This window comes from Cannabis sativa, chromosome X, assembly GCF_029168945.1.
Source record: "Cannabis sativa cultivar Pink pepper isolate KNU-18-1 chromosome X, ASM2916894v1, whole genome shotgun sequence".
Classification (NCBI taxonomy): domain Eukaryota; kingdom Viridiplantae; phylum Streptophyta; class Magnoliopsida; order Rosales; family Cannabaceae; genus Cannabis; species Cannabis sativa.
This window is the reverse complement of record NC_083610.1, coordinates 4,124,350-4,147,962: the sequence shown is the minus strand read 5'-3', so window position 1 is coordinate 4,147,962 and position 23,613 is coordinate 4,124,350. Positions and strand designations below refer to the sequence as shown.

Here is a 23,613-nt window from a genome sequence, read left to right as displayed (position 1 = left end):
TTGTTCAAACAAAAAGTTCTCTCTTTTAATTAAACAAAGATAATAATAATAATAATAATAATAATAATAATAATAATAATAATAATAATAATTGCACACATAAATTACACAAATAGACGTACACCAAAATGCCTTAACCGATTTTACATTTATATTATGTTTATCAAGTAAAAAATAAAGTACCTCCTTAACTAAAATTTTGAGTTCGTCACTGGTTAAATAGTAAACTATTTTTAATAAAAGAAACCTATTAAGAATAAAAAAGAATTAATTAAAATTACATTTTTCTTATAATGTATCAATTTGTATGTGTACATAAGATATCATAACTAAGTACGAGACTCGAGGTGTCAATAAAATATCTAATTTAATTCAATTCGCACGATTCAATTCAATCCATTCAATCCACAAAATGCGAAAATCTATACTTGTACGAATTTGATTGAAAAATCTAACATCCGCACAAAATATGATAGATTAAATGTATATTATATTCTTATTTATAAAAAAATAAATAATATAATCTAAAATAAAATTAATTATTTCTTTATATATAATTTCTTTGAATTTGATATTTTATCTTTAATTTATTTAATTTGTTGTTAAAATGCTAGTTATGTGGAAAAAAAAACTCTTTAATAAATATTAAATAGATCAATATTAAAAATAACTAATATAAAATAATAATATAAATAAAATAATGCAGATTGAATAGAATAAATTATTCCATCTTGATTTAAATATCGGTAACTATTTACAAGGCGCTGGAATTGTCTAATACTAAAAAAACTATTTCAAATTCAATCAAAACTTATACATAAGAAAAAATCATCGCCGCCGTGGCCGTCACTACGGCCGACGAGCCGACGATTCGCCTCTGATGAGAATAAGTTTGTTTTGTCAATATTATTTTGTTTACAAAAAAAAAGTAAATTTAAAATTAAAAGCAAAAAAGAAAAATTAGGAAAAGATATAAAAGAGTTTAAGCCTCTCATCATATTCATACACGTCCTTGCTTCTCCTCATTTTTCTCTCTCTAAAAAAGAAAATTCTTTCTCTCTCTAAATCTTTACAAAAATTCAATTCAGAAGAAAAAATGTATTAGAATTTAGAACACAGAATTCATTTTTTTTTCTTGTTTTAAATCCATTCGTTTATGACTTGTTCATTAGGATTGCTTGATTGGCTTTCTTTCTTCTCTTCTTGAAGAAATTGTAAAATGGAATTGTTTTTCGGGTACTTCTCTGCTTCGCTATCGCCGCCATTGTTGCCGTCGCTACTACCACAGACGATAATGGTTACCCGAATTCGCCTCTGAGATCAAGAATATTGGAATTATATAGGTTTGTGTGAAATGAGATTGGTTTGATCTGATGAAAAAGAATAAGAAATGGTTGATGAAAGAAAATGATGACAATGAAATGGAGATATCAAGAGATGAAGGCAGTCAATATAGTCTCACCGGAATTCTTCCTCCTCTCGGCGCCACTGCTCGCAACATTCGACGACCAAAGCTTTCTCCTTTCATTGTTTCACCATTTAATTATCATTACAGGTTTGATCATCTCTATGTTTTTCTCTGTTTCATTCTTCTTTTTATTTTATTATGTAAATTGAGTAAAATTTTCACACCATTTCACCCTATAGATACACCAAATTTTACATATTAATGGTGTTAAATTTTGAATTTTTACCAACTTGGTGCATAACCACTTTTTGTTTGTTTTTTTTACTCAATTTTTTTTCTTTTAATTTGTTTTAAAAAAATATATATTATTGAAAGGTTCTACCCTACATCAATCATCTAAAAGAAAAATTTAATAATTTTTTTTTTTATTTTGTAAGTTGTAGTTATTTAAAATATTTTACAATATACACAACCATAAAAACAAAAGAAGAATTAAAAATTCTCTTAGATGTTGAAATAGTTAGGGGAGAATAAAATTTCAGAATTTTTTCATTTTTACATTTTAAAATATTTTTTTTTTATATTTTTATGGAATTCGACATAGAAACTTTGCAGAATAACTTAAATCGCAACCAAATTCCGTATAACAACCTATATAGAAACTACCGTAGAAACCACTTTAGATTCCTTAATTTTTTTTAAAAAAATTAAAAAAATAATATATGGAGTAATTTTCCTGAATTACTATACGATAAATTAGGTATCGTTTGGTAATACTTTTGTTTTCTAATTTTAAAAACAAAAAATTGATTAAAAAAGTGTTACCAAACGCCACCTTAGTTTTTTCAATGATAAATTAATTATTAATGTAAATAATAAAAATGTGAGATTTTTTAATGGTCTTGTTAATAGATTCTCTACCGAATTGGTGAAAAGAATAACCCTAAAATAGTACAACCGTTTGAGATAATCTTAATAGGTTTTGTTTAGATTGAGTTTCTATACATGGGAAATCTTGTTTATTTATTTATTTTTTTTTTGCAGAAATTGGCAATTATTTTTGGTACTTTTAGTGTTCTACACAGCATGGGTAACCCCATTTGAATTTGGGTTTTTAGACAAACCAAAAGGGACTCTGGCTATACTTGACAACGTGGTCAATGGTTTTTTTGGTATTGATATTGTTGTTACATTCTTTGTTGCTTATTTGGACAAGAGTACTTATCTCCTAATTGATAATCCTAAGTTAATTGCCAAGAGGTACATCAAGACATGGTTGATTCTTGATGTTGTTTCAACTATTCCTTCTGAGTTGGGTAAAAAATTATTACCTTCTCCTTTTAAGACTTATGGATACTTCACTATGCTCCGATTATGGCGTCTTCGTAGAGTCAGCTCCATGTTTGCCAGGTATAAACAATTCTTCGATTTGATGAATAATAGATTGCCTAATACTATGCGAGTTGTCATATCGTTCTACATATTTTAGTCTAGTCAAGAAATGTTATTATGAATGTTTCATTTTGAGACTCTAGTTAACAAGAAAGTGACTTATTATATTATAATTTTCATACTCTCATATCTACTTTTCCTTGTTTCTATTAGTTACTTTTATTGTTAGGATTTTAAGTAATAAAATTTTATTGCGGTATAGATAGTGTATTATTATCATTTGAGTTTCTCATTGTTCGTGTCTCATATATTTTAATTTAATAAGTAATATTGAAAATCGTTATTGTGTTGAGAAATGTTGTTATGAATATACATTGTGAGGCTCTAAATACCAAGAAATCGACTTATTATGTTATAATTTTCATACTCTCATATCTACTTTTCCTAGTTTCTATTGAATTTCATTGAGATTTTGCCTAATAATACTTTATTAGGGTATAGTTAATGTATTGCTAAAGAATATTAGGATGATATCATATGAATTTATCAATATTCGACCCTCATATATTTTAATTTAATAAATAACATTAAAAATAACGAGCAATGTCAAATAAAAATTATGAATGTACATTGTGAGGCTCTAAATGCTATAATCTCCATTCAAACTCTCACATTTATTTTTCATTGTTTTTAGATTGGAAAAGGACAGGAAATATAGCTACACTTGGGTTCGATACTCAAAGCTTATTTGTGTGAGTAACTTCCATAAAATTAACTATACATAATAATAATAATAATATATTTTTGTTGTTATATTATTAGGCTGATAATGTATATATAAATATGATGTGGTGTTTGTATAGGTAACTCTGTTCACAGTCCATTTTGCTGGGTGCATATTCTATTTTCTTGCAGCACAATACCATGATCCAGGAAGAACATGGATTGGAATTAACAATGAACATTTCAAAGAAGAGACTTTATGGGATAGATATGTTACCTCAATTTATTGGTCTATAGTTACACTCACATCCATTGGCTATGGTGATCTTCATCCTGTAAATTCTGGGGAAATGGTATTTGATATCTTGTATATGCTCTTTATTCTAGCCCTTCAAGCATATCTTATTGGAAATATGACCAATTTGGTTGTTCATGGCACTGCTAGAACAAGAAAATTTGTGAGTAAACTCTCTTTCCTTATTGGAATCTTTTATGCGAAAATTACACTGCATTTTATTCGAACAAATATAGAATCAGAATGGATAGTTTTATGTGTTTTATCGGTTATTCCTCTCGAGTTGAGACCAATCATTAAAATAGATGGCGGTAAATTACGAGTTTGGATAGTAATGAACTCCATAGAAGAGCTAATGTTTTTATACTAGGCAAAAGTATGGTATTTCTTTCCAAACTCTATAGAGGTAACGTGGTAACTGGTTACCTTAAACTGTTTTTTTTTTTTTGTTTCATATTTTTTAACATTTTTTTGTTAAATTTTCCCATAACTTAAATAGCTATATTTTTAATGAAAATTATTCATAACTTATTAAGAGATTTGTATGTGTAATTTCAGAGAGACACCATTCAAGGAGCCTCAAGTTTTGCACAAAGGAACCAGTTACCGGAGCGGTTGCAAGAGCAAATGCTAGCTCATTTGTGCTTGAAATTTAGAACAGATTCAGAAGGATTGCAGCAGCAAGAGACACTTGAAGCCCTTCCTAAAGCCATTCGATCTAGCATCACACATCATCTCTTCTATTCGCTCGTTGATAATGTCTACTTGTTTCGCGGTGTCTCAAAGGATTTGCTTTTCCAACTGGTAATTATTCTTACTCAGTTGTGTTATGTTAGAATCCCACATCGACTAAGTTACCAACTGATTCCACACTCAGTCGATGTGGGATCCTAACATATTAGTAATCAAATTGAAATAATTTTCACATGTTGTTTTCGATATTTTTTTAAGGTCTCCGAGATGAAAGCAGAGTACATTCCTCCAAAGGAAGATGTTATTTTACAAAATGAAGCTCCTACTGACTTGTACATATTGGTTACTGGTGCAGTTGTAAGAGCTAAAAATACCATTTTCTCTTCTTTGTTTGAATGTGTTTTTCGAGTTTGAGTCATTAGAGTTTTTGATGGTTTTAGTTTCTTGGCAGGAACTTATCATACAAAGAAGTGGAGTAGAACAGGCAAGTACAATCAAATTTGTCCTAATTTCTCATTGAATTTTGTACTAGACCGGCCCTGAAATTGAATAAGAAAAAAAAAATTATTAGGCTTTTTATTTAAAATTATGTATAATTTTAAATGAGAAATATTTTTTTAGGCTCCTGGGTTGGGTGGGTCCTAGCCCGTCTTAGCCCAGGCTCGGTCTTGATTTTGTACATATTAACAAAATTAATATTTTCTAGGTAGTTGGTGAGGCAAAGAATGGAGATGTTGTTGGTGAAATAGGCTTGTTATGTTATAGACCGCAACCATTTACAGTTCGAACGAAGCGATTGAGCCAATTGCTGCGATTAAACCGGACATCGTTTCTAAATATTGTTCAAGCTAATGTTGGAGATGGAACAATTATTATCAACAATCTTCTTCAGGTAAAGTACAATCTGTTTTCATCGATTCTTCGTGTTGTGTTTTTTAGTTTTAAACTCAAGTTTTTCATTATGTTGTGTCGTTCAATGCAGCATTTGAAAGAATTGAATGATCCTCTTATGGGGGAAATTCTGACTGATACAGAGAATATGTTGGCCCGAGGCCGAATGGATTTGCCTATTAGTTTGTGCTTTGCTGCAACAAGAAATGACGATTTGTTGTTGCAGCGGTTGCTAAATCGAGGTTCAGATCCGAATGAACCTGATGTTAATGGTAGAACTGCTATGGTGAGTAGTATAATGTCATGTTTGGAAATTAGAATTGGATTAGATATAGATATATAGGTTTATAATAAGAATAAATAATATTTTAGACCTTTTATTTTGTAAAAATTATCGATTTGACTTTTTATTTTGTTAAATAGTAATTTAAATTTTGTATTTGAAAATGGTAATTGGACTTTTTTGTTAAATTACTTGATTTAGAGGTGTTATGACCAGTTATATATATATATATATTTTTTTTCATCGGTCCATGCTAGAAACAGATTTCAAGATAGTTATATTAGGAAAAAAATTGGCGAAAAATTTAGCGTAGGGTATTAATTTGTAATATTTTGAAAAATATAAGGTTTAATTTATCATTTAACAAAGTTTGATAGGTAATTTTTTCGAAACACATGGTCTCGAAATGATATTTATCCTATAAACTAAAAACTTCTCTTAATAAGAAAATTACTATTCTGTTTTTGAACAGCATATTGCAGCAGCTAATGGAAATGAGCATTGTGTAGTTCTTCTACTAGAGTATGGAGCCAATCCTAATGCCACAGGTAAAATAATCATAAGCATATGTTACCATAAATACACACAATGCTATCAATCTCTTAATTAAGTACATTTTCTCTACAGATTTACTAGGAAATGTTCCTCTTGGAGAAGCAATACAAGGAAAGAATGAAGCAATAATCAAACTTCTCTTAGAGAATGAAGCAGAGATACCATCTAGGGATTTCGGTCGTTTCGCATGCATTTTAGTTGAACAAAACAACTTAGAATTGCTAAGAATGTTCGCTGATTATGGCTACGATGTGACGATGCCAAAGATCGACGGAACCACAGCTCTTCACGCTGCGGTTTGTGAAGGAAATGCCGAAATAGTGAGTTTCCTTTTGGAGAAAGGAGCTAACATCGATAAACCGGATAACAATGGATGGACACCAAGAGCTTTGGCTGATCACCAAGGCCATGAAGACATAAAAGAGTTGTTTCAAAGTAGAGGTGATCATAGTAATAATGCATCACCAATGCCCTATCAAACACCAATGGACCTTTCAAAGCACAAGAGTGATTATGCAATGGAACCATACTCACAGGATAGCAGTACTCATAGTGATACTAATAACAATAGCAACAGAAGAAGAAGGGCAAGTAATTTTCGCAATTCGCTTCTTGGTATGATTTCTGCTGCAAATGTTGGTAAGTATGTTACTATGTTATGTAAGATTTAGTACCAAAACTTGTAGAAAATGAAAGAAAAATGTTGACTATAGTTCTATAAAATTGATTTTAAAAACCAATAGTGGGTGTTTGGCCATATATTTTGAAAACTGAGTTAAAAAAATCCGGGAACATTGTTTTTTCTAGTTTGATTTTTTTTTTGTTTACATATTTTTTTCTCTTCATTAGTCCTAGTCGAGGTTCCGGAATGGGTCCAAGATCTGGGTTTGGAGCCAGGTTCGGGGGTTAGGGTCTAGGGTTGGCGATTTAGTCCAAAACTGGGGTTTGGGGTCGAGTCTGGGATCTAGAGTTCAATAGGGTCGGTGTCGAGTTTGGGTCCGGGGTCCAAGTTTAGGTTTAGGGCCGTTGAGGCTAGGTCCGAAGTTGGGGTTTGGGGTCCAAGCTCAACGTCTAGAGTCTGGGTCGGCTTGGGTTGGGTTCTTGTTGAGGTGTGAAAATAGTTTTTAGAAAATATTAACCTAACGTATCATGTATTTTAAAAACTACAAAAGTTATTTTCTGTTTACATTTTTTAAACACAATTTTGAATCATCATCGAAAATAATCAAATAATTCTGATACATTCAAAAAAAATAAACGTTTACAATTAATAAACTAGATTTATTTTCATAACTTAAGTTTTCCAACAAATTCGATTTATTAGTATTAAAATAAAAAACAGAAAACAATGTCAAACACACCCTAAAGCTCTATCTTACAATTTCGATCTAATGAAGTAATGTTTTTATTGTTTTTTTTCAAATTATGCAGAAGAGAGAGAACTAATTCAAGGCCAAAGCATTGTGAATAGCAACAACAGCAATATGATGAGCCAATACAGAGCAAGAGTCACAATTAGTTGCCCAGAAAGAGGTGAAGTTGGTGGAAAACTAGTGTTTTTGCCAGAATCACTTTCTGAACTAATGGATATTGGTGCCAAAAAATTTGGGTTATGTCCCACTAAAGTGTTCACAAAAGAAGGAGCTGAAATTGAAGATATTGAACTTGTTAGAGATGGTGATCATCTTGTTCTTCTTGGTAATAATGTTAACAACTATCCCAATTGAGACATAGCTAAGAGAAATTTTTGGTTATAAACAACATAAATAATCAAGTATAGTATAACATGAGCTAATAATGTGCATAGATAATGAACTAACATATGCCAAACAAAATGAAAATTAAGGTTTTATGAGAATAAAACAAAAAGTGTATCTCAAGTTTTGATCATGAGTTTGCTTTCAAAAAAAAAAAAAAACAGTTTTGATCAATGATCATGAGTTGTTTCTTATTTTTAGTGTATATTATTTGTTTCTTGAAGAAGGGAAAAATAATAATAATTAATATTTTTACAAATAATTACAGAGATAATTAGAAAAAAAAAAAGAAGTCCCTTATGTTAATGTTAAATTTCATTTTAGAGCTTATTAAAATACTAAAAAATTTCGGACAAGCATTTGTGATGCTATAATTAGATGGATATTTGAAAGAAGAATTTTTATGAATCAATCAAATCAACTGTTACATAAGTATTTAAAATTTTTTGAATAAGAATTTGTTCAAACACGAACTCTAATGAACAACTAATAACAGATCTTGCTAGTGATGGATTACATATTGATTGGTTTCTGAAAAATAGAAACATAAACATTGATTGGTTGTGGTTCTATACTATAATTTATTTTTTTAATTATTTTTTTTCAAACTAAAAAAAATGGTGAGTCCCAAACCCTTTTTCTCTTCTCTATATTTTTTTATCTTGTGAGTGTTGTTGTTAAATTTAATAAACTTTTCTGACTTTTCAAAAAAAAATAAAAAAAATAACTAAGAGCATGTTTGGTATTGTTTTTTGTTTTTCATTTTTAAAAAATTGTTTTTAAAAATGAGAACAAAAAATAGTTTTTGAAATTTTTAAAAACAAGTCATGTTTGGTTAGTGTTTTTTAAAAACAATATTGACTAAAAGTGAATTGGTTTTTAAAACAGAAAACAACATTTTGTTGTTTTCAAAATTCTTGTTTTTTGTAACTTTGTTTTCTGAAAACTGTTTTCAAAAAATAAGGCCAAACAAGCCAAATTGTTTTCAAAAAATAATTTTCTGTTTTTAAAAACAAAAAACAATTTTTTAATTATGATGTGAAACATACACTTAAGTTTTTTTATCACTTCTACTAACTTTTCTCTCATTTAATTTCTTTAACATTTCTTCTTCACTAAACATAATTTGGGCTGTTGTATTTTGGGCCGTATAAGTAGATAGTTTTGGGCTGGCTTGATTAGACTCAGATTTTGGGTTTATATCTTTAATTGTACTAAGTATTTTTAACTTTTTTCTTTCAATTTATATTCTTAAAAAATATACCTATCAAACAAAATTAAATTATATTTTAAAAATTATGACAAAAAATTAAAATAAAAAATTATATGAAATTTTCTTAGAAAAAAATAAAAAAAATATATACATGAGTTAGAAAAAATTATGAAAATGAAATCAAAATAAGTATTAAAATTAACATAAAATAATGTGAGGAAAATTTTTTAAAAAATTATTAAGAGTAATTTTTAAAAATTATTTAAGTTTATATTTTTTTTAATAATGGGGTGTATTTATAATTTTATGGAGTGCAAATATAACTCCCCTTCTTTAAAATATACTTATTTTTATAAATGATGTTCCCATTATACCCTTAAGTTAATGTAAATTATTTGTTAGATTTAAGTAGAGGGTGATGGTGTATTGGACAACCCACTCACTCACAAAGGTGGGTTGTAATGAAATATAATTTGAGGATATTTTTAACTAATAGATACAAAAAATAGGTATTCATCAACTTATATAATTTGGAGAAGCTTGACTTTGGTTTTGAGTCATTGACTGTGTGAAATGAAGATTGTTTTTAAAATGGGATAATTTTACAAATACACAAAAACAATAAAAAAATTATAAAATTACGGTTTCACAGAATTTTAAACATATTTACATTTTTTTTTATTTTATTTACAGAAAATACGGTCTTTTTATGTTGTACTCTTGTTAATTTGTTGTTGATTTTTTGTTATATGCATTTTATATTTTGTTGTTATTTTGATGTTATTTAAATGTCATTTTCATATTACTTTTATGTAGTTTTCGTGTTTCTATGGAAAACCGTAAAAATGTAAAAAAAAATATAAAAATGTAAATTTTTCTACAAAAAAAATAGTGCTAATTATCCCTTTTAAAATAGGAGATTTTATATTGAATATCCAAGAAAATTTCCCCATAAATGTGCAGCAAGTAAATTTCGATCACATAATTTAACTGTAAATAACATTGAATTAGTTAACAAAAATGATAACAGGCTAATAATATAAAGATGAGCCCTTTAACCTTTATATTACATACCACATTAGATTACATACCCTTATTACAAACACTTTTCCACATTAACATATGACTTGACAAAAAATAATAATACAAAAACAGTTCTCATCATCATTTTTGTTGAGAGAAATCTATTGAGGTAGAGGGATATCAGCCAAATCCTCTCTATAGTGAATCATTGTATTTGGGTCAAAGCTTTGACCATTTTCCATTTGGGTTTGGGCAATTGGATCATTTTTTACTGGTTGGATATAAGTCTCAACAACATCTTTTCTTAAAGTTAGGTAAATCACAGCAATGATATAAATTGCCATTAATGGAAAAACCAAGATTCCAATGAACACATTTGCCACTTTTGGTAAAGTACTATGAATTAGCCAACCCACAAAGGCTGTGGTTAGGTAATATATGTTTATTCCAATTATTCCAAACCCTAGAATCCATGACACCACGATTATCTGTAAAAATGTTGTCAAAGTACACAAATTTAGTTAATTAGATCAGTAATTATATTTTGATATATATAGGGTTACGATTTTGTCCCAATTTAATGTACTTTGGATTGGTAACCAAACACAAATTACATCAAATCTCAAACTATGTTTAAAGGATATATTCATTTATCTTTTTGAAGACATAAGAAGAAGATTAATGATATGTTAATGAATATGTGTACATATGTATCGAAATATTAGCTTAGTGAAGTGACAGCAATTTTCAGTGGCCCTATAATTTTAAGGCCTAATATATATCAGGATCATCACTGCTAGATAGGATAAGTCCACAAGTTTAAATAAAGGATAATTACATAAAATATTAATTTTTATAAAATTTACTTTTCTATGTTCAAAGTTTTTTTTTTTTTTTTAATATTTTTACAGTATTCTATAAAAATACAAAAAAAAATAACAAAAAAAATTAAAATAATAATAAAACAACATAAAAATGATATATAAATAACAAAAAATCAATAACAAAATAACAAGAGTATAACATAAAAATACATAAAAAGATAATATTTTTAATTTTTTTTTGTGATTTTTATATATTTTTTTTTGAAATTATTCCTTTAAATAATGTTGTTACATTAATTGATGTAGTATATTTGGTAAATATATATTTTTTAAAAAGTAATATAAAATGTCGATATAAAATGGTATCAGTCACGATACTATTAAACATCTAAAAACTTACAATTATTGAGTTCTTGTAAGGTCCCATTTTGGTGGCACTACTACTGAATTTAAGAAGTGGGATTAGGGCAAAAGGAAGTTCAAAGGAAAGAATCATCTGCAAACAAAAAATACAATAATGAAGAATTAATTATTATATATTTTCATTTAAAATATAAGAATTAATTTTTCTTATCATTATAATTAAAAAAAAAAAGAGTAATAATATATGAAACAAACCGAAGCAATAATAATAAGTCGACCAGCTCCAGATGAGCCACCAATAATGGAGACGATGAGACTTGGAGTAATGGCAATGCACCTAGTCAATAAATTTCTCAACCATTTCTTCATTTTCAAGTCCAAGAAACCCTATTAAGATAATTTGTTCAAAAATTAATAATAATTAATTAATATTTAGTTGTATTTTTTATGAATTATAAATTTAATTAATATACCTGCATGATGAATTGTCCAGCATAAGTGCCTGTAATTGCTGAGCTTTGGCCTGAGGCCAATAAAGCAATAGCATACACAATTTTGCTTGATTTTCCCAACACATTCTGCATTATTAAAAACACATCTCAATATATCATTTGGAGTTTTTTTATTTTAAAATATGTTTTTTTTTTTTTTTTTTTTTTTTTACAGAAATCTACATAAAAACACATATAGCAACTAATAGAGCTACATAAATTGTAACCAAAATTCACATAACTCAAATAGAAACTACTTGAGCAACCTAAACCGTATTTTTTTTAAAAAGAAAAAAAAATATTAAAAAATAGTATGGGAGGTAATAACATTATCCTTATATATTATCTAAGTAATTATGCGTTTTCTTAAAAAAAAAACTTATTCACAATAATAAAAAAAAAGAGGTAAGTTGAAAAATATCTCTTTTTAATTTATATCCATTAATCAAAAATACTTTCATATTATATTTTATTAAAATATACCAACTTTTATAAGTGAGTTGCTCAATATATACTCTTTCCTTAAGTTTAGCATATAATTTACATTAACATAAGGAATTTAATGAAGATATTATCTATAAAAGTGAGTACATCTTAAAGAATATAAAAATGAAGACAAAAATGAAAACAAGTAAAAATAAAATGAATATGCAATGTAATTTCCTCAAATAAAAAGGGAAATTTACATGATATACTAACTTTTGCCATTTTTTTTACAAAAGTACTACTAGGTGGTATTTTTTTACTTTTTTACTGTGTTTTTTTATAACTTTCATACTGTAGTATATTGTGTTAAGTTTTCACTGGTGTTCTACTTGTGTTTTTTAGTTGTTTTACTGTTGTTTTGAGTTATTTTGCTTTGTGTTTTACTGGCATTTTATAAAAACACAGTATTTTTGAAAACTTTTCTGCGTAACAGTATTTTTGTAAAAGTTAACCCAAATTCCAGTATTTTTATAAGTTTCCCAATAAAAATCGCTTAACCCGATTCGAGCCTGACCTGCCAGATTCAAGGGAGTTATCGGGCCGGGCCGAATCGGGCCAAACTGTTATTGGGCCGGGTTGGGTCAATATCGGATCGGCCCTAACCCGCCCCACTTGACATTCCTATTAATAATGGAATTAATTTTATAATTAGAATTTAAGATTAATTTACCTGGAGAAGAAAAGAGGCAGAGTTGAGAGTAAGATCACTACATCGATCAGAATTGTCATTTGAGAGGTTAGAAGCAGAACAAACAGTACCCGAAACAGATATAACTGCCACATTTATCAAAAATGCCACAAACAATGCAAATCCACTCTCTATCAAGAAATATCTACATGCATCCTGCAATTCATTCATTAATTCAACATTATTATTATTATTATTATTGCAAAAATATGTAAATATATATTAGTGAACATTACATATTTTATGAGTTTTATGGAGAGATTATAAAATATATATATATAGAGAGAAATAAAATAGTATAAGGTAACTAGTTACCCTTTTAGTTATTACCTAATGGTAACTAGTTACTTACAACTAAGTTATATTTTTGTAAGTTTTACCATGAATTGAAAATTCTTCTATATATTATTACAACAACATACTTACATTAACACCTCGAACAGAATTGGGTACTTTTCTAGAGAGAACAAGAGCTGAGTGAAGAAAAAGATTGTGCCTGTAAAATAATATTAGTTATATTAATATTAATAATACTTATATTGTTACGTGTTATTTTAAATTAAAATATGTGAGATTTGATATTAAGTTGTACTTACGGCATGATAAGAGCACCCAAAAGAGCGATGGCATCGCCGGTGGCTCCTTGGCCGGAGAGCTTAGGAATAAACATGCCTTTAAGGACGCCGGACGCCGGAGGTTTCACATAACTCATTTCTCCAAAGAAACAAGCTGCCATTACGAACACTAGGATTGATATAAGCAGTTCCAGCTTTCGAACCTGTTCAAATTATTATTATTACTATTATCGTTATTTTGAGTAAGAGACAACCAGTCCTGAGATTTTGCGGGCCATGAAAAAAAAAATCTAAAATATTATAGTGTATGAAAAAATTACTAAAAAGTAAATAGATATGTGTAATTTTTTTTAAGGCCCGTACTCTAAATTATGTGAGCTTTAGGCGCAAGCTTAGTGTATCTTAAAACTTAGGACCGACTTTGAATATTTGGTAGAAATTTTTGTAATTTTTTTAAATAATTTACGACTACTTTATACAAATAATACTTAATACTAATTTAGATCATGATTTTGTAAAAGTTATTAATTACAAATGAAATCAGTATTTTTAAAAATGGTATAAATAGAGTTTTGAGCTTAATTTTAGATAATTTTTTAAATATTACTAACTTCAGGCTAATTTTTAAGACAAACAGATACAGAAAACGTAACTCGTTTTATAATAACACATTTAGATCGATTTATTATTAAGTTTTATTTTGATAAAAAAATTACTATTTAATATTATTTTAAAAAATACAAAGTCTAATTTTTTATTTACAAAACAGAAAGTTCAATTAATAACTTTTACAAAACACAAATTCAAAAAATTATTTACTCTAAAAATAATTATAATTCAAAATTACATTATTTTTTTATTTCCTTTGTTATTGTTGGCTGATTTTTTTTATTAAAAATAATGAACTAATTAATGAAAAATAAAATGATATATATATTATATACCCCATATCGTTGGAGACCAAGGAGTAGGAGAGTACTTGAACCAGTCAAAAGAACTCCTCCCCAAACTGGAATATTGAACAAAATATTCAATGCAAATGCTGTTCCTATAACTGCAAATCAAAACAATTATGAGTATATCTAATCATCATCATATTAATATCTTTCTTCCTTAAAAAAAAAAAATAAATAAAAAATCTTTCTTCCCATGTAAAAAAAATAGGAGAATTATCTCAAATATTATTTATTTATTTATTTTTAAATTTACTGTTCGAGTTTCTATAATAGCTGCAGCGCTAGTTGCAATAGGAGTTTCTATACGATTTTTTGTTACAATTTAAGTTGCAGCGCTAGTTCCAATAGAGATTTCTATGTAAAATTTCATTAAAAAAACAGTTTTAAAGTGTAAAAATAAAAAAAAAAAAATCTCCATAAAAATATCTTCCCATATTTAACATATATATTTTTTTATTTAATTTACTTATTAAAAGGTCAGATATATTATTGATCAGCAACTTTAATAAAAAGACAAACAGAAGGATTCATAAATAAATGACAAAATAGATATTTTTTTCATAAAATAAAAAATGAAAGTCATATAGTAATAAATTAATAATGGAGAGTTTTATTTGCACTTCTAAAATTTATAAATACATTTTATTTTATATAAAATATACATTTTTAATTATATTAATTTTTTTTCAATTTATATTCATAAAAAATATAAATATAAAAAAAAATTATTTTAAATATTATAACAAAAATTATACATAATTTTAAAAAAATTATAAAAGATTTTTTTTATTATAAAAATAGTAAGTGTGATTTTAGAAAATTGGCTTAAGCTTAATTTTTTTTTTTTTTTAAAAAAAAAAATTAGTATACTTATCATATTGTGGAAGAGAAACATAATTTCTATTGATAATTTATATACATTATCTTATCTTGAACCAATTTAATCGTGATGAAATTTTTTTTTCATGCGATTTATATTTAGATACATATATTTATATATGTATATATATATATATATATATGTATATATGTATATTACCTTCTGGAATATCAGCAGCTATAACAGCCAGCTCAGCAAGCAACCATAAACAATACTTGACAAATAATGGGTACTCAGCTTTACATAACTCTGAAAGATGCTTCCCTGTACATATAATTTAAAAATTAAATTAAATAAATATATTTACATAATTATAATGATATCATCTTCACCTAATTTATAAATTAAACATTATCATTATTGTTATTTGGTCTTATAAATTATAAAATAATAATAATAATTAAAAATTATTACCTGTAGTGACACCTAGGTTAGCTGCAAGAGACTGGATTATGAGGGCAAAGATTAATCCAATAAGGATTATCCATAATAACTGAAACAAAATACATATTATTACTAATCACCTCATAATGATTAATTATATAATATTTGGAGACGGAGTTACATGGGGCAGACCAAATATTTATATTATATATTGTATCACTCACTATCTAAACGTCTATAATTTCACTAATATAAAATTATTAGTAAAAACAAATTATAATTATTATTTCAATTTTTAATATTAAGGAGAAGAGTTCGAGATCGATCAAAGATAATAATGTTTTTCCTTCAGTCCTTTTTTTTATAACAATCTTACATATATGCCCTTGGTTTGCAAATTGTTTTTAAAATTATCATTTTTTATAAATTAATTTATATTTATACGCTTTTTTATTTTTATTTTTATTTTTTCCCCTCACTTTCTATAAATACCACAAATGTTTATAGTATAGTTCATAATTTATTAATAATTAAGTAATTAAAAAAAAGTAGAATTTTAGATAATTTGTTTGCAATAATAATAATAATAATAATTGGACACTATTTTACTATAACAATTTTATGTTTATTTATTTAACATATACATATTGATTTATATTTAATCAATTAAAATACCTCATATCCATGGTTAGCACCAGCTTGAAGATCAGTTTCCACTGTAACATAATTCCAAAGTTAATCTCCTCATAATTATCAAAACACAAAAAAAAAAAAAAACAGAGAGAAAAATAATTAAAAGATAGTTAATAGTACTTACAATTTCCAGGATCAAGATAAGCCAAAGAGACCAAAAAACCAGGTCCAACATGAGCTAGAAACTTCTTCCACCCAGGTTTCTAAATTTCATATATAAACCATATTAAACAAAATTAATTAAAACCAAATCCACATCAAACAAACAAAATATTTTTTCATTTTTACACTTCATTTTTTTTAACGAACTGAAACAACTATACGACCAACCCAAACCATAAATTTTAAAAAAAAATTAAAATGATAGTATATGAAATAATTTCTCTAAAAAACCGAGGAAAAAACCTTATTATCATCATCGATATAATCATGATGAATGTGGTTAGAAGGGGGAGTTCCGTCGATGTTGACGGCGGAGATACGGCTGCTGCCACCACCACCACCACCTGTGACTCGTTCTTGCATTATGCTTCCCATTTTTTGATCTCTCTCTCTCTCTCTCTAGCTTTTTCTCTTTCTTTTTTTCACTCTCTCTCTCTATATACTACTTAGTACATAGATTTGTTTATATAACTGAATTCGTAACTGTCATATATATATATATATGTACATGTTGGATCTTACTATTGTCTAATCTGAAAGGCCCTGTAATGGCCTCTCTTTCCTACTCTTCCCATAACGGTGCGCCATTTGCCTTATTTTATTTTATTATTATTTTTTTTATTTTAAATATCTCTAAAGTGTGTGGGACCTTTGATGTTTCAATATATATGTTTTTTTTTTCAAGGAAAAAAATCATATTGAAGTCAAATTGTTTTCTTTAGAATTAAATAGTAGTATCAAGCTAGCAGTATATAGGTTGACCACTTAGGAAACATAATAATGGGATAATTACAAAAGTACACAAAAAAAAAAAATTATAAAATATTATTACACACAATTTTTAATATTTTTACGGCTTTTAAAATTTTCTTTACATAAAATATGATATTTTTAGGATTGAGCTTAGGCTGAGGCAGATTAAACCCGTGTCTAGGGTCCATTCAGCCTAGGGGTTCAAAAATAATATTTTTCCTTTAAAACTATATATATTTTCAATCATTTTTAAAAATACCACGAACATAATTTTTAAATAAAGGATCAAATAGTTTTTATTTTCTTAAGATCCACCCGATCTCAGGGTCATCCTTGGGTCTTTTGATGTATTTTTATATTGTACTCTTATTATTTTGTTGTTATCTTTTTATTATTTGTATATATTATTTTTTTTATATTGTTTTGATGTTATTTTTGTATTTTTTTAGGAGTGTTTTTGTGTTGTTTTTATAAACACAGTAAAAATATATAAAAAATCTTTGAGCATAAAAGCATAAAAATATAAAGAATTTACCAAAAATAATAATTTATATGAATTTTCTCATAATAATAGCATTAAGATAAATAAATAAATAAATAAATAAATAAATAAAAAATTCAACTCTTCCTCCTTTACTTTGGGAGCTTTCATTAATCATGTGACAACATTATATATTCTCTACTCTATATTTTAGTAGAGTTTATATACATAACAAGTTTCATGCCATAGCTAAGAAGACTAATATGGTTGTAATGAAAAAAATTATGGACTAATATGATTCATGCCTTTCCAATTATTTTTTTTATACCTATATATATTCCAAAAACCCACGTCTTCAATTTGTCTTTTGTGATTGTATATATATGTATGTATGTTGTATTAATTGAATATTGTTTGTATATAGCTTAACTATTTAAGATATATTTTAAAAAGACATCTATTCAATATTTTGAAAAATATTCTTGATTAGTACAATATTATATGTTACTAGATAACAAATTATTGGTCGTAGTAGGTATGATGCTTATAGACGAATTTGATGGTGGTAAAAATTTGGCTTCAGATAAAATTACTAATTATTTAACGACAATAATCTCATTTTTTTAGAAGAATTTATCAACCAAATTATATTTTGTTTAAGTAATAATATATCTAAGCCACTAAGGCTAGCTTAGTAGTGAGGGAGGGGTGGGAAAAAGGGAGAGGTCATGGGTTCGAACCTAAGACCTTGAAGCTATTAAGCTATTAACTGATTGTAAAATACCATTACGCTACACTCAAAAAAAAAAGTAATAATATATCTAAACTATCGCTGAAAATTCTTTGGACTTAGATATAGTTTGGTTGGGCTTATATTTAGCTACTACAACTCAATTTTTGCTAATGTGATTAGTCTTATTTCTGTGACATGGTTGAGTATTTTAATCTCGTCTTGTAGCATAGTTTTGAATATTTTCGTTTTGTTTTCGTGACATGATTTTGGGTATTTTAGTCTTGTCTATGTGACATGATTTTGTTTTGGTTTGTTTCATTGTTAGTTTTTATTTGTTCTTTAGTGACTCACCATCAAATCATTGTTAGTGGTTGGGAATAACAAGTTCTTTGCGACTGAAGGAGTTGTTAGCAGTGCAGTTACGTACTTTACACAGTTAAGTATACGAGGTTAAATGAACATGATATAATAATTTCTACTGTCTTTTGAACGGTAAATAAAATATAATACATGTATTTTTAAGGTTAATTGTGATGTTGCAACCTTTTTCATATGATTTTAGTTTAATTTTTTTGTCAAACAATTCGGGAATTAAAAAACTGATTATTTAGTTTATTTTTCTAATTTAAATTCTGATCGTATCTCTAACAGAGAGATGTGCAGATTATTATTTAGTCGACTGTGAGTAATAAAATTTCATTTATATTTATTAAAAAAATGTAAGAAAGAGTATTATTCACTACAAAATTAAAGATAACATGTAAGCACGATATTACACCAATATGTTAAACTCACCATCTCTGTATTACACATAAATGTATTCTGAAACCAATCTACATTCTCATATTTTACCTCCTACGTAGCTCTCCAAATGTAGTAAACTGAACTCTGGGCTGAAATATAATGGGTCATAGAAAAATAAATATTTTTAAACCCTCATTTTTTTTAAGAGATATTTTTAAAAATATGAGAAAAATTATTAAGGTTATAATAAATATGGCATAAAAAGTAAATGCCACTAAATATGGCATTATCTAACCAATCAAATTAAAAATATGGTTTTTTTTTTCTAAAAAAATCCATATAAAACATTAAAAAAAATATGAATTTAAAATTCATAAAAAATAAAAACTTAATTAAATTACCATAAAAAATATTAAAATTTCCTTCATATTTATTTTTTTAAAAAAAAATAAAACAAGTAAAACTATAGTGATCGTCGAAGTTGTCACTCGTGCCAGAAAAGTCACCGGAGTTTACTGTCGGCACCGGAAAAGTCGTCGGAGTAGCCATCGGTGTCGGAAAAGTCACCGGAGTTGCTGTCGGCATTGAAAAAGTCGTCAGAATTAGCATTGTCCCTGAAAAAATCTCCAAGAAACTGATTTCTTGATGAAGAAATCGGTTTCTTGGAAACTGGTTTCTTGGTGATTTTTCCGGTAATTTTACCGGTGACAATGCCAAGTCCGACGACTATTCTAGAGTTTGATGTCGGTGCCGGAAAGGTCGCCGAAGTAGTTGCCAGTGTCGGAAAAATCGTCGGAGTTATTGCCGGCGTCAAAAAAGTCGTTAGAATTGGTATTGTCGCCAGCAAAATCACTAGAAAAATTACCAAGAAAGTGGTTTTTTATCAAGAAACCGGTTTCTTCATCAAGGAACCAATTTTGTTACACAACAACAATAAAGATTATGAAAACAAAATAAAAATGATATACACTGAAAATAATTGAAACTAGTTTCATCAATCAACCAAATAGAGAAAAAAAATACAAAAAAAATTACCAAGAAACTGATTTCTTCATCAAGAAAATTGTTTCTTGATGAAGAAAAAAAAACCAATTTCTTGGTGATTTTTTCGGTAATTTTTCCGGCGACAATGCCAATTCCGATGAATTTCCTAGAGTTTACTAGAGTAGCTGTCACCAGAGTAGCTGTCGATGTATTAGTCGTCAGAGTTGCTACCAACACCAGAAAAGTCGTCATAATTGCCATTGTCGTCAGAGAAATCACTAGAAAAATCACCAAAATACTGGTTTCTTCATCAAGAAACCAGAAACCAGTTTCTTGGTAATTTTTCCAGCGACTATGCCAATTCTGATGACTTTTCCGAAGTTTGCTGTGGGTGCCAAAAGTCGCCGGAGTAGCTGCTAGCGTCAGAATTGGCATTGCCAACGGAAAAATCACCAATAAATCGGTTTCTTGGTGATTTTTCCGGTGACAATACCAATTTCGACGAATTTTCCAGCGCCGGCAGCAACTCCGGCGACTTTCCCAGCACCGACCGCTACTCCGACGACTTTTCCGGCACCGGCAGCAAACTCCAGTGACTTTTCCGGCATCAATGACAAGTAGAACTTCCTAAACAAATAGAAACATTAAATATGGGATTTGAAAACCTAATTACATATATATGGCATATCAAATACCATCAAAAGACCTAAAAACAAAAAAAAAAATACCATTTAAATTGGTCAAACTTAAATGTGTCATATTTATCATAAGAACTTTTAAAATCCCATAGTAAGTGTAATTTCCTCTTTTTTTTTAAAAAAAAATGTGTCATTTTCTAAATCAGTTAAAAAACGTATAATTTTAAAAGAGAAATTTATTTTTTAGGCCTTTGGGCTAGGTGGGTCTTAGGCACAGGTCTAGCTCGCCTATACCCAAGGTCAGGCCTGAACAACCCGAAAAGCACTTTGCTAAGTAAACACCTTTCTTAAATTTTCTTAATTTATGATGCTTCAATCCACTTCAGTGACAATTAACCGGATAACACCTAAAATTTATTAACAGTTTAGTAATTTAGAAGATTATACCGCTAGAATTTAAACTTGGAGAATTAAGTGTAACTGAAATAATAATTAGGAAGATTTAGCAGTCAAAAAATCTTTTGTGACAGAGAATTTTAATGTTTTTAAGTGGAGTTTTGATTCGTCTGAGTGGAAAGAATTTTGATATTGTCCGCTGGATCGATCTTAAGTTAAGGCGGACTAAACTCGTGTTTAGAGCCCACCCAACCGAAGGGCCTAAATAGAAAAAAGTCTATTTAAAAGTACATACATATTTTTTTAATAATTTTTAAAAATACTATCTATCCTTATAATAATTTAAATTTTGAGTAGTTTTTAGGACATTTTTAGAAATCTACTATATAATTATAATTGAGTATAATTCAAAGTACTTATAAAGTTTAGCATGTTTGTTAAGTACACATTAACCATGTAATTAAAAGTTGTTTAGGACTCTCAATTACTCTCCAATTATGAGAATTAGGTATTAGTACAATTTTTATTTTATAACCACATTTAATATGGGATTATTTCACAAATACATAAAATAACAAAAAAAATTACAAAAATGCAATTGTACAGAATTTTAAATATTTTTACGACTTTTATAATTTTAGTTGGGAAATTTGATTTTCTATGCATTTTCTATACTTAAATTTGTTCCCCAAACTAATAGTTATAGCTATTGAAAAAATGGATATACTTTTCCCTAAACCCTAAAATACCCCTCCCATTTTTTTCAACCTCTCTCTCTCTTCCTCCTTTCTCTCTCAAATCAAACTCAAAACCCACAAAGCCTCCATGCCGAGCCACCTCCTCCACCGCACAAAATTCACGCCAATCTACCTCCTCCACCGCACAAAACCCACGTCGATCCACCTCTTCCACCGCACCGCTCGACCGCCGCAACCACCGCATCGCTCGACGCCATGACCACCACGAAAACCGACCAAAACAAAAACCCACGCGCAGTCCGATTCAGTCCGATTCAGGCGTGAATGGGTTGGGAAAGACGAAGACCCGATGGGTCCGATGGGGCTGGGCTGGGTCCGATGGTGCTGGGCTGGGTCCGATGGGGCTGGGTCCGATGGGGTTGGGCTGTGTCCGATGGGGCTGGGCTGGGTCCGATGGGGCTGGGCTGGGTCCGATGCTTCAGTCACTACAACATTAAGGACCAATAGCGGCGGGCCCCTCGGCCGCTATTGGTCCACAATCTGGCCGCTAAAGGGCAATAGCGGCGGACCTCGGCCGCTATTGGTCCGCCGCTATTGCTTGGCCGCTATTAATAGTATTAGCGGGTTTCGAGACTGACACAGGGCAATAGCGGCGGGGTCCCGCCGCTATTACCCATCAGAATAAAAAAAAAATAATAAATATTTATAAATAATAAATAATAATAAATATATATTAATCTTATATATAAATAAATAATTAATTAATATACGAATATTTAATAAATAAATCTAATTAATATAATTAAAACAATTTAATAAAATTTATTAATAATTTAAAATTGTCTCCAAAGTAATTAACTTTAACATAATAATCCTAATAAAATATTGTCTCAAAATTAAACTAAATTATTACAAAACATAAATAAATTATTCATTAACATCTTCATTCAGGTCTCTAATTATGAAGTCTTGATCTGGATTATTTTCGGTACGAGTCCCCGAAGCCCGTGGCGGAGAAGGCACATACGCTTGGTCTGATGATAAACCCAACGTTAAATTACCGAGCTCAGCTTGGTTGAAAATGGGAGTTGAAAAAAATTGGTTCTCCTGCGATGAACTCCCAAATAATCCAAAATCAGCAAAGTTTGAGCCGAGTGGAGGAGACTCTGACGGTGTTCGGTATAAGAACTGATTTCCCATTGGCGGAGCAGACTGTTGTTGCTGCTGAGGAAACTGCTGAGGAAAAGATTGGGGTTGTTGCTGCTGCAAAAAATTTTCAAATTGCTGCTGTGACAAATTTTGGAATTGTTGTTGCGAGGAAGGCTGAAATTGTGGTTGCGAAGGAGGTTGTTGTTGCTGTTCCGGAGGAGCGGCATGACTCTGAGAAGACGAACCACCAGGCGACTGCGACTGACTATACGTTTGAATGAAATTGTCAAAGCGTGGGTTAA

At 28.6% G+C, this 23,613-nt stretch overlaps 2 protein-coding genes across 3 annotated transcripts; one reads left to right on the top strand and one right to left on the bottom strand.

Moving 5' to 3' along the window:
- Positions 1 to 896: 896 nt before the first annotated feature.
- Positions 897 to 8,171, top strand: LOC115707434 (potassium channel AKT1). 2 transcript variants are annotated; one of them, XM_061105442.1, is made up of 12 exons: positions 897 to 1,555; positions 2,453 to 2,818; positions 3,495 to 3,552; positions 3,664 to 3,981; positions 4,377 to 4,622; positions 4,770 to 4,868; positions 4,963 to 4,999; positions 5,222 to 5,403; positions 5,494 to 5,688; positions 6,158 to 6,233; positions 6,313 to 6,879; positions 7,672 to 8,171. In XM_061105442.1, exons 1-12 carry the CDS (start codon positions 1,374 to 1,376, stop codon positions 7,965 to 7,967), a joined length of 2,622 nt encoding a protein of 873 aa, XP_060961425.1. In that variant the 5' UTR covers positions 897 to 1,373; the 3' UTR covers positions 7,968 to 8,171. The 2 variants fall into 2 exon arrangements, with proteins under 2 accessions (XP_060961425.1, XP_030491258.2); XM_030635398.2 differs by having other exon boundaries at positions 901 to 1,555; positions 4,963 to 4,995; positions 5,218 to 5,403.
- A 2,074-nt stretch (positions 8,172 to 10,245) lies between these two features.
- LOC115718649 (metal transporter Nramp6.1) lies at positions 10,246 to 17,274 on the bottom strand. Its single transcript, XM_030647476.2, has 13 exons — positions 16,979 to 17,274; positions 16,698 to 16,776; positions 16,556 to 16,596; positions 15,911 to 15,989; positions 15,656 to 15,760; positions 14,605 to 14,714; positions 13,682 to 13,863; positions 13,512 to 13,581; positions 13,068 to 13,241; positions 11,894 to 11,998; positions 11,676 to 11,807; positions 11,458 to 11,553; positions 10,246 to 10,721 (listed from the first exon to the last, which is right to left on the bottom strand). The coding sequence occupies exons 1-13, from the start codon at positions 17,108 to 17,110 to the stop codon at positions 10,395 to 10,397; spliced, it is 1,632 nt and encodes a 543-aa protein (XP_030503336.2). The 5' UTR covers positions 17,111 to 17,274; the 3' UTR covers positions 10,246 to 10,394.
- Positions 17,275 to 23,613: the final 6,339 nt, after the last annotated feature.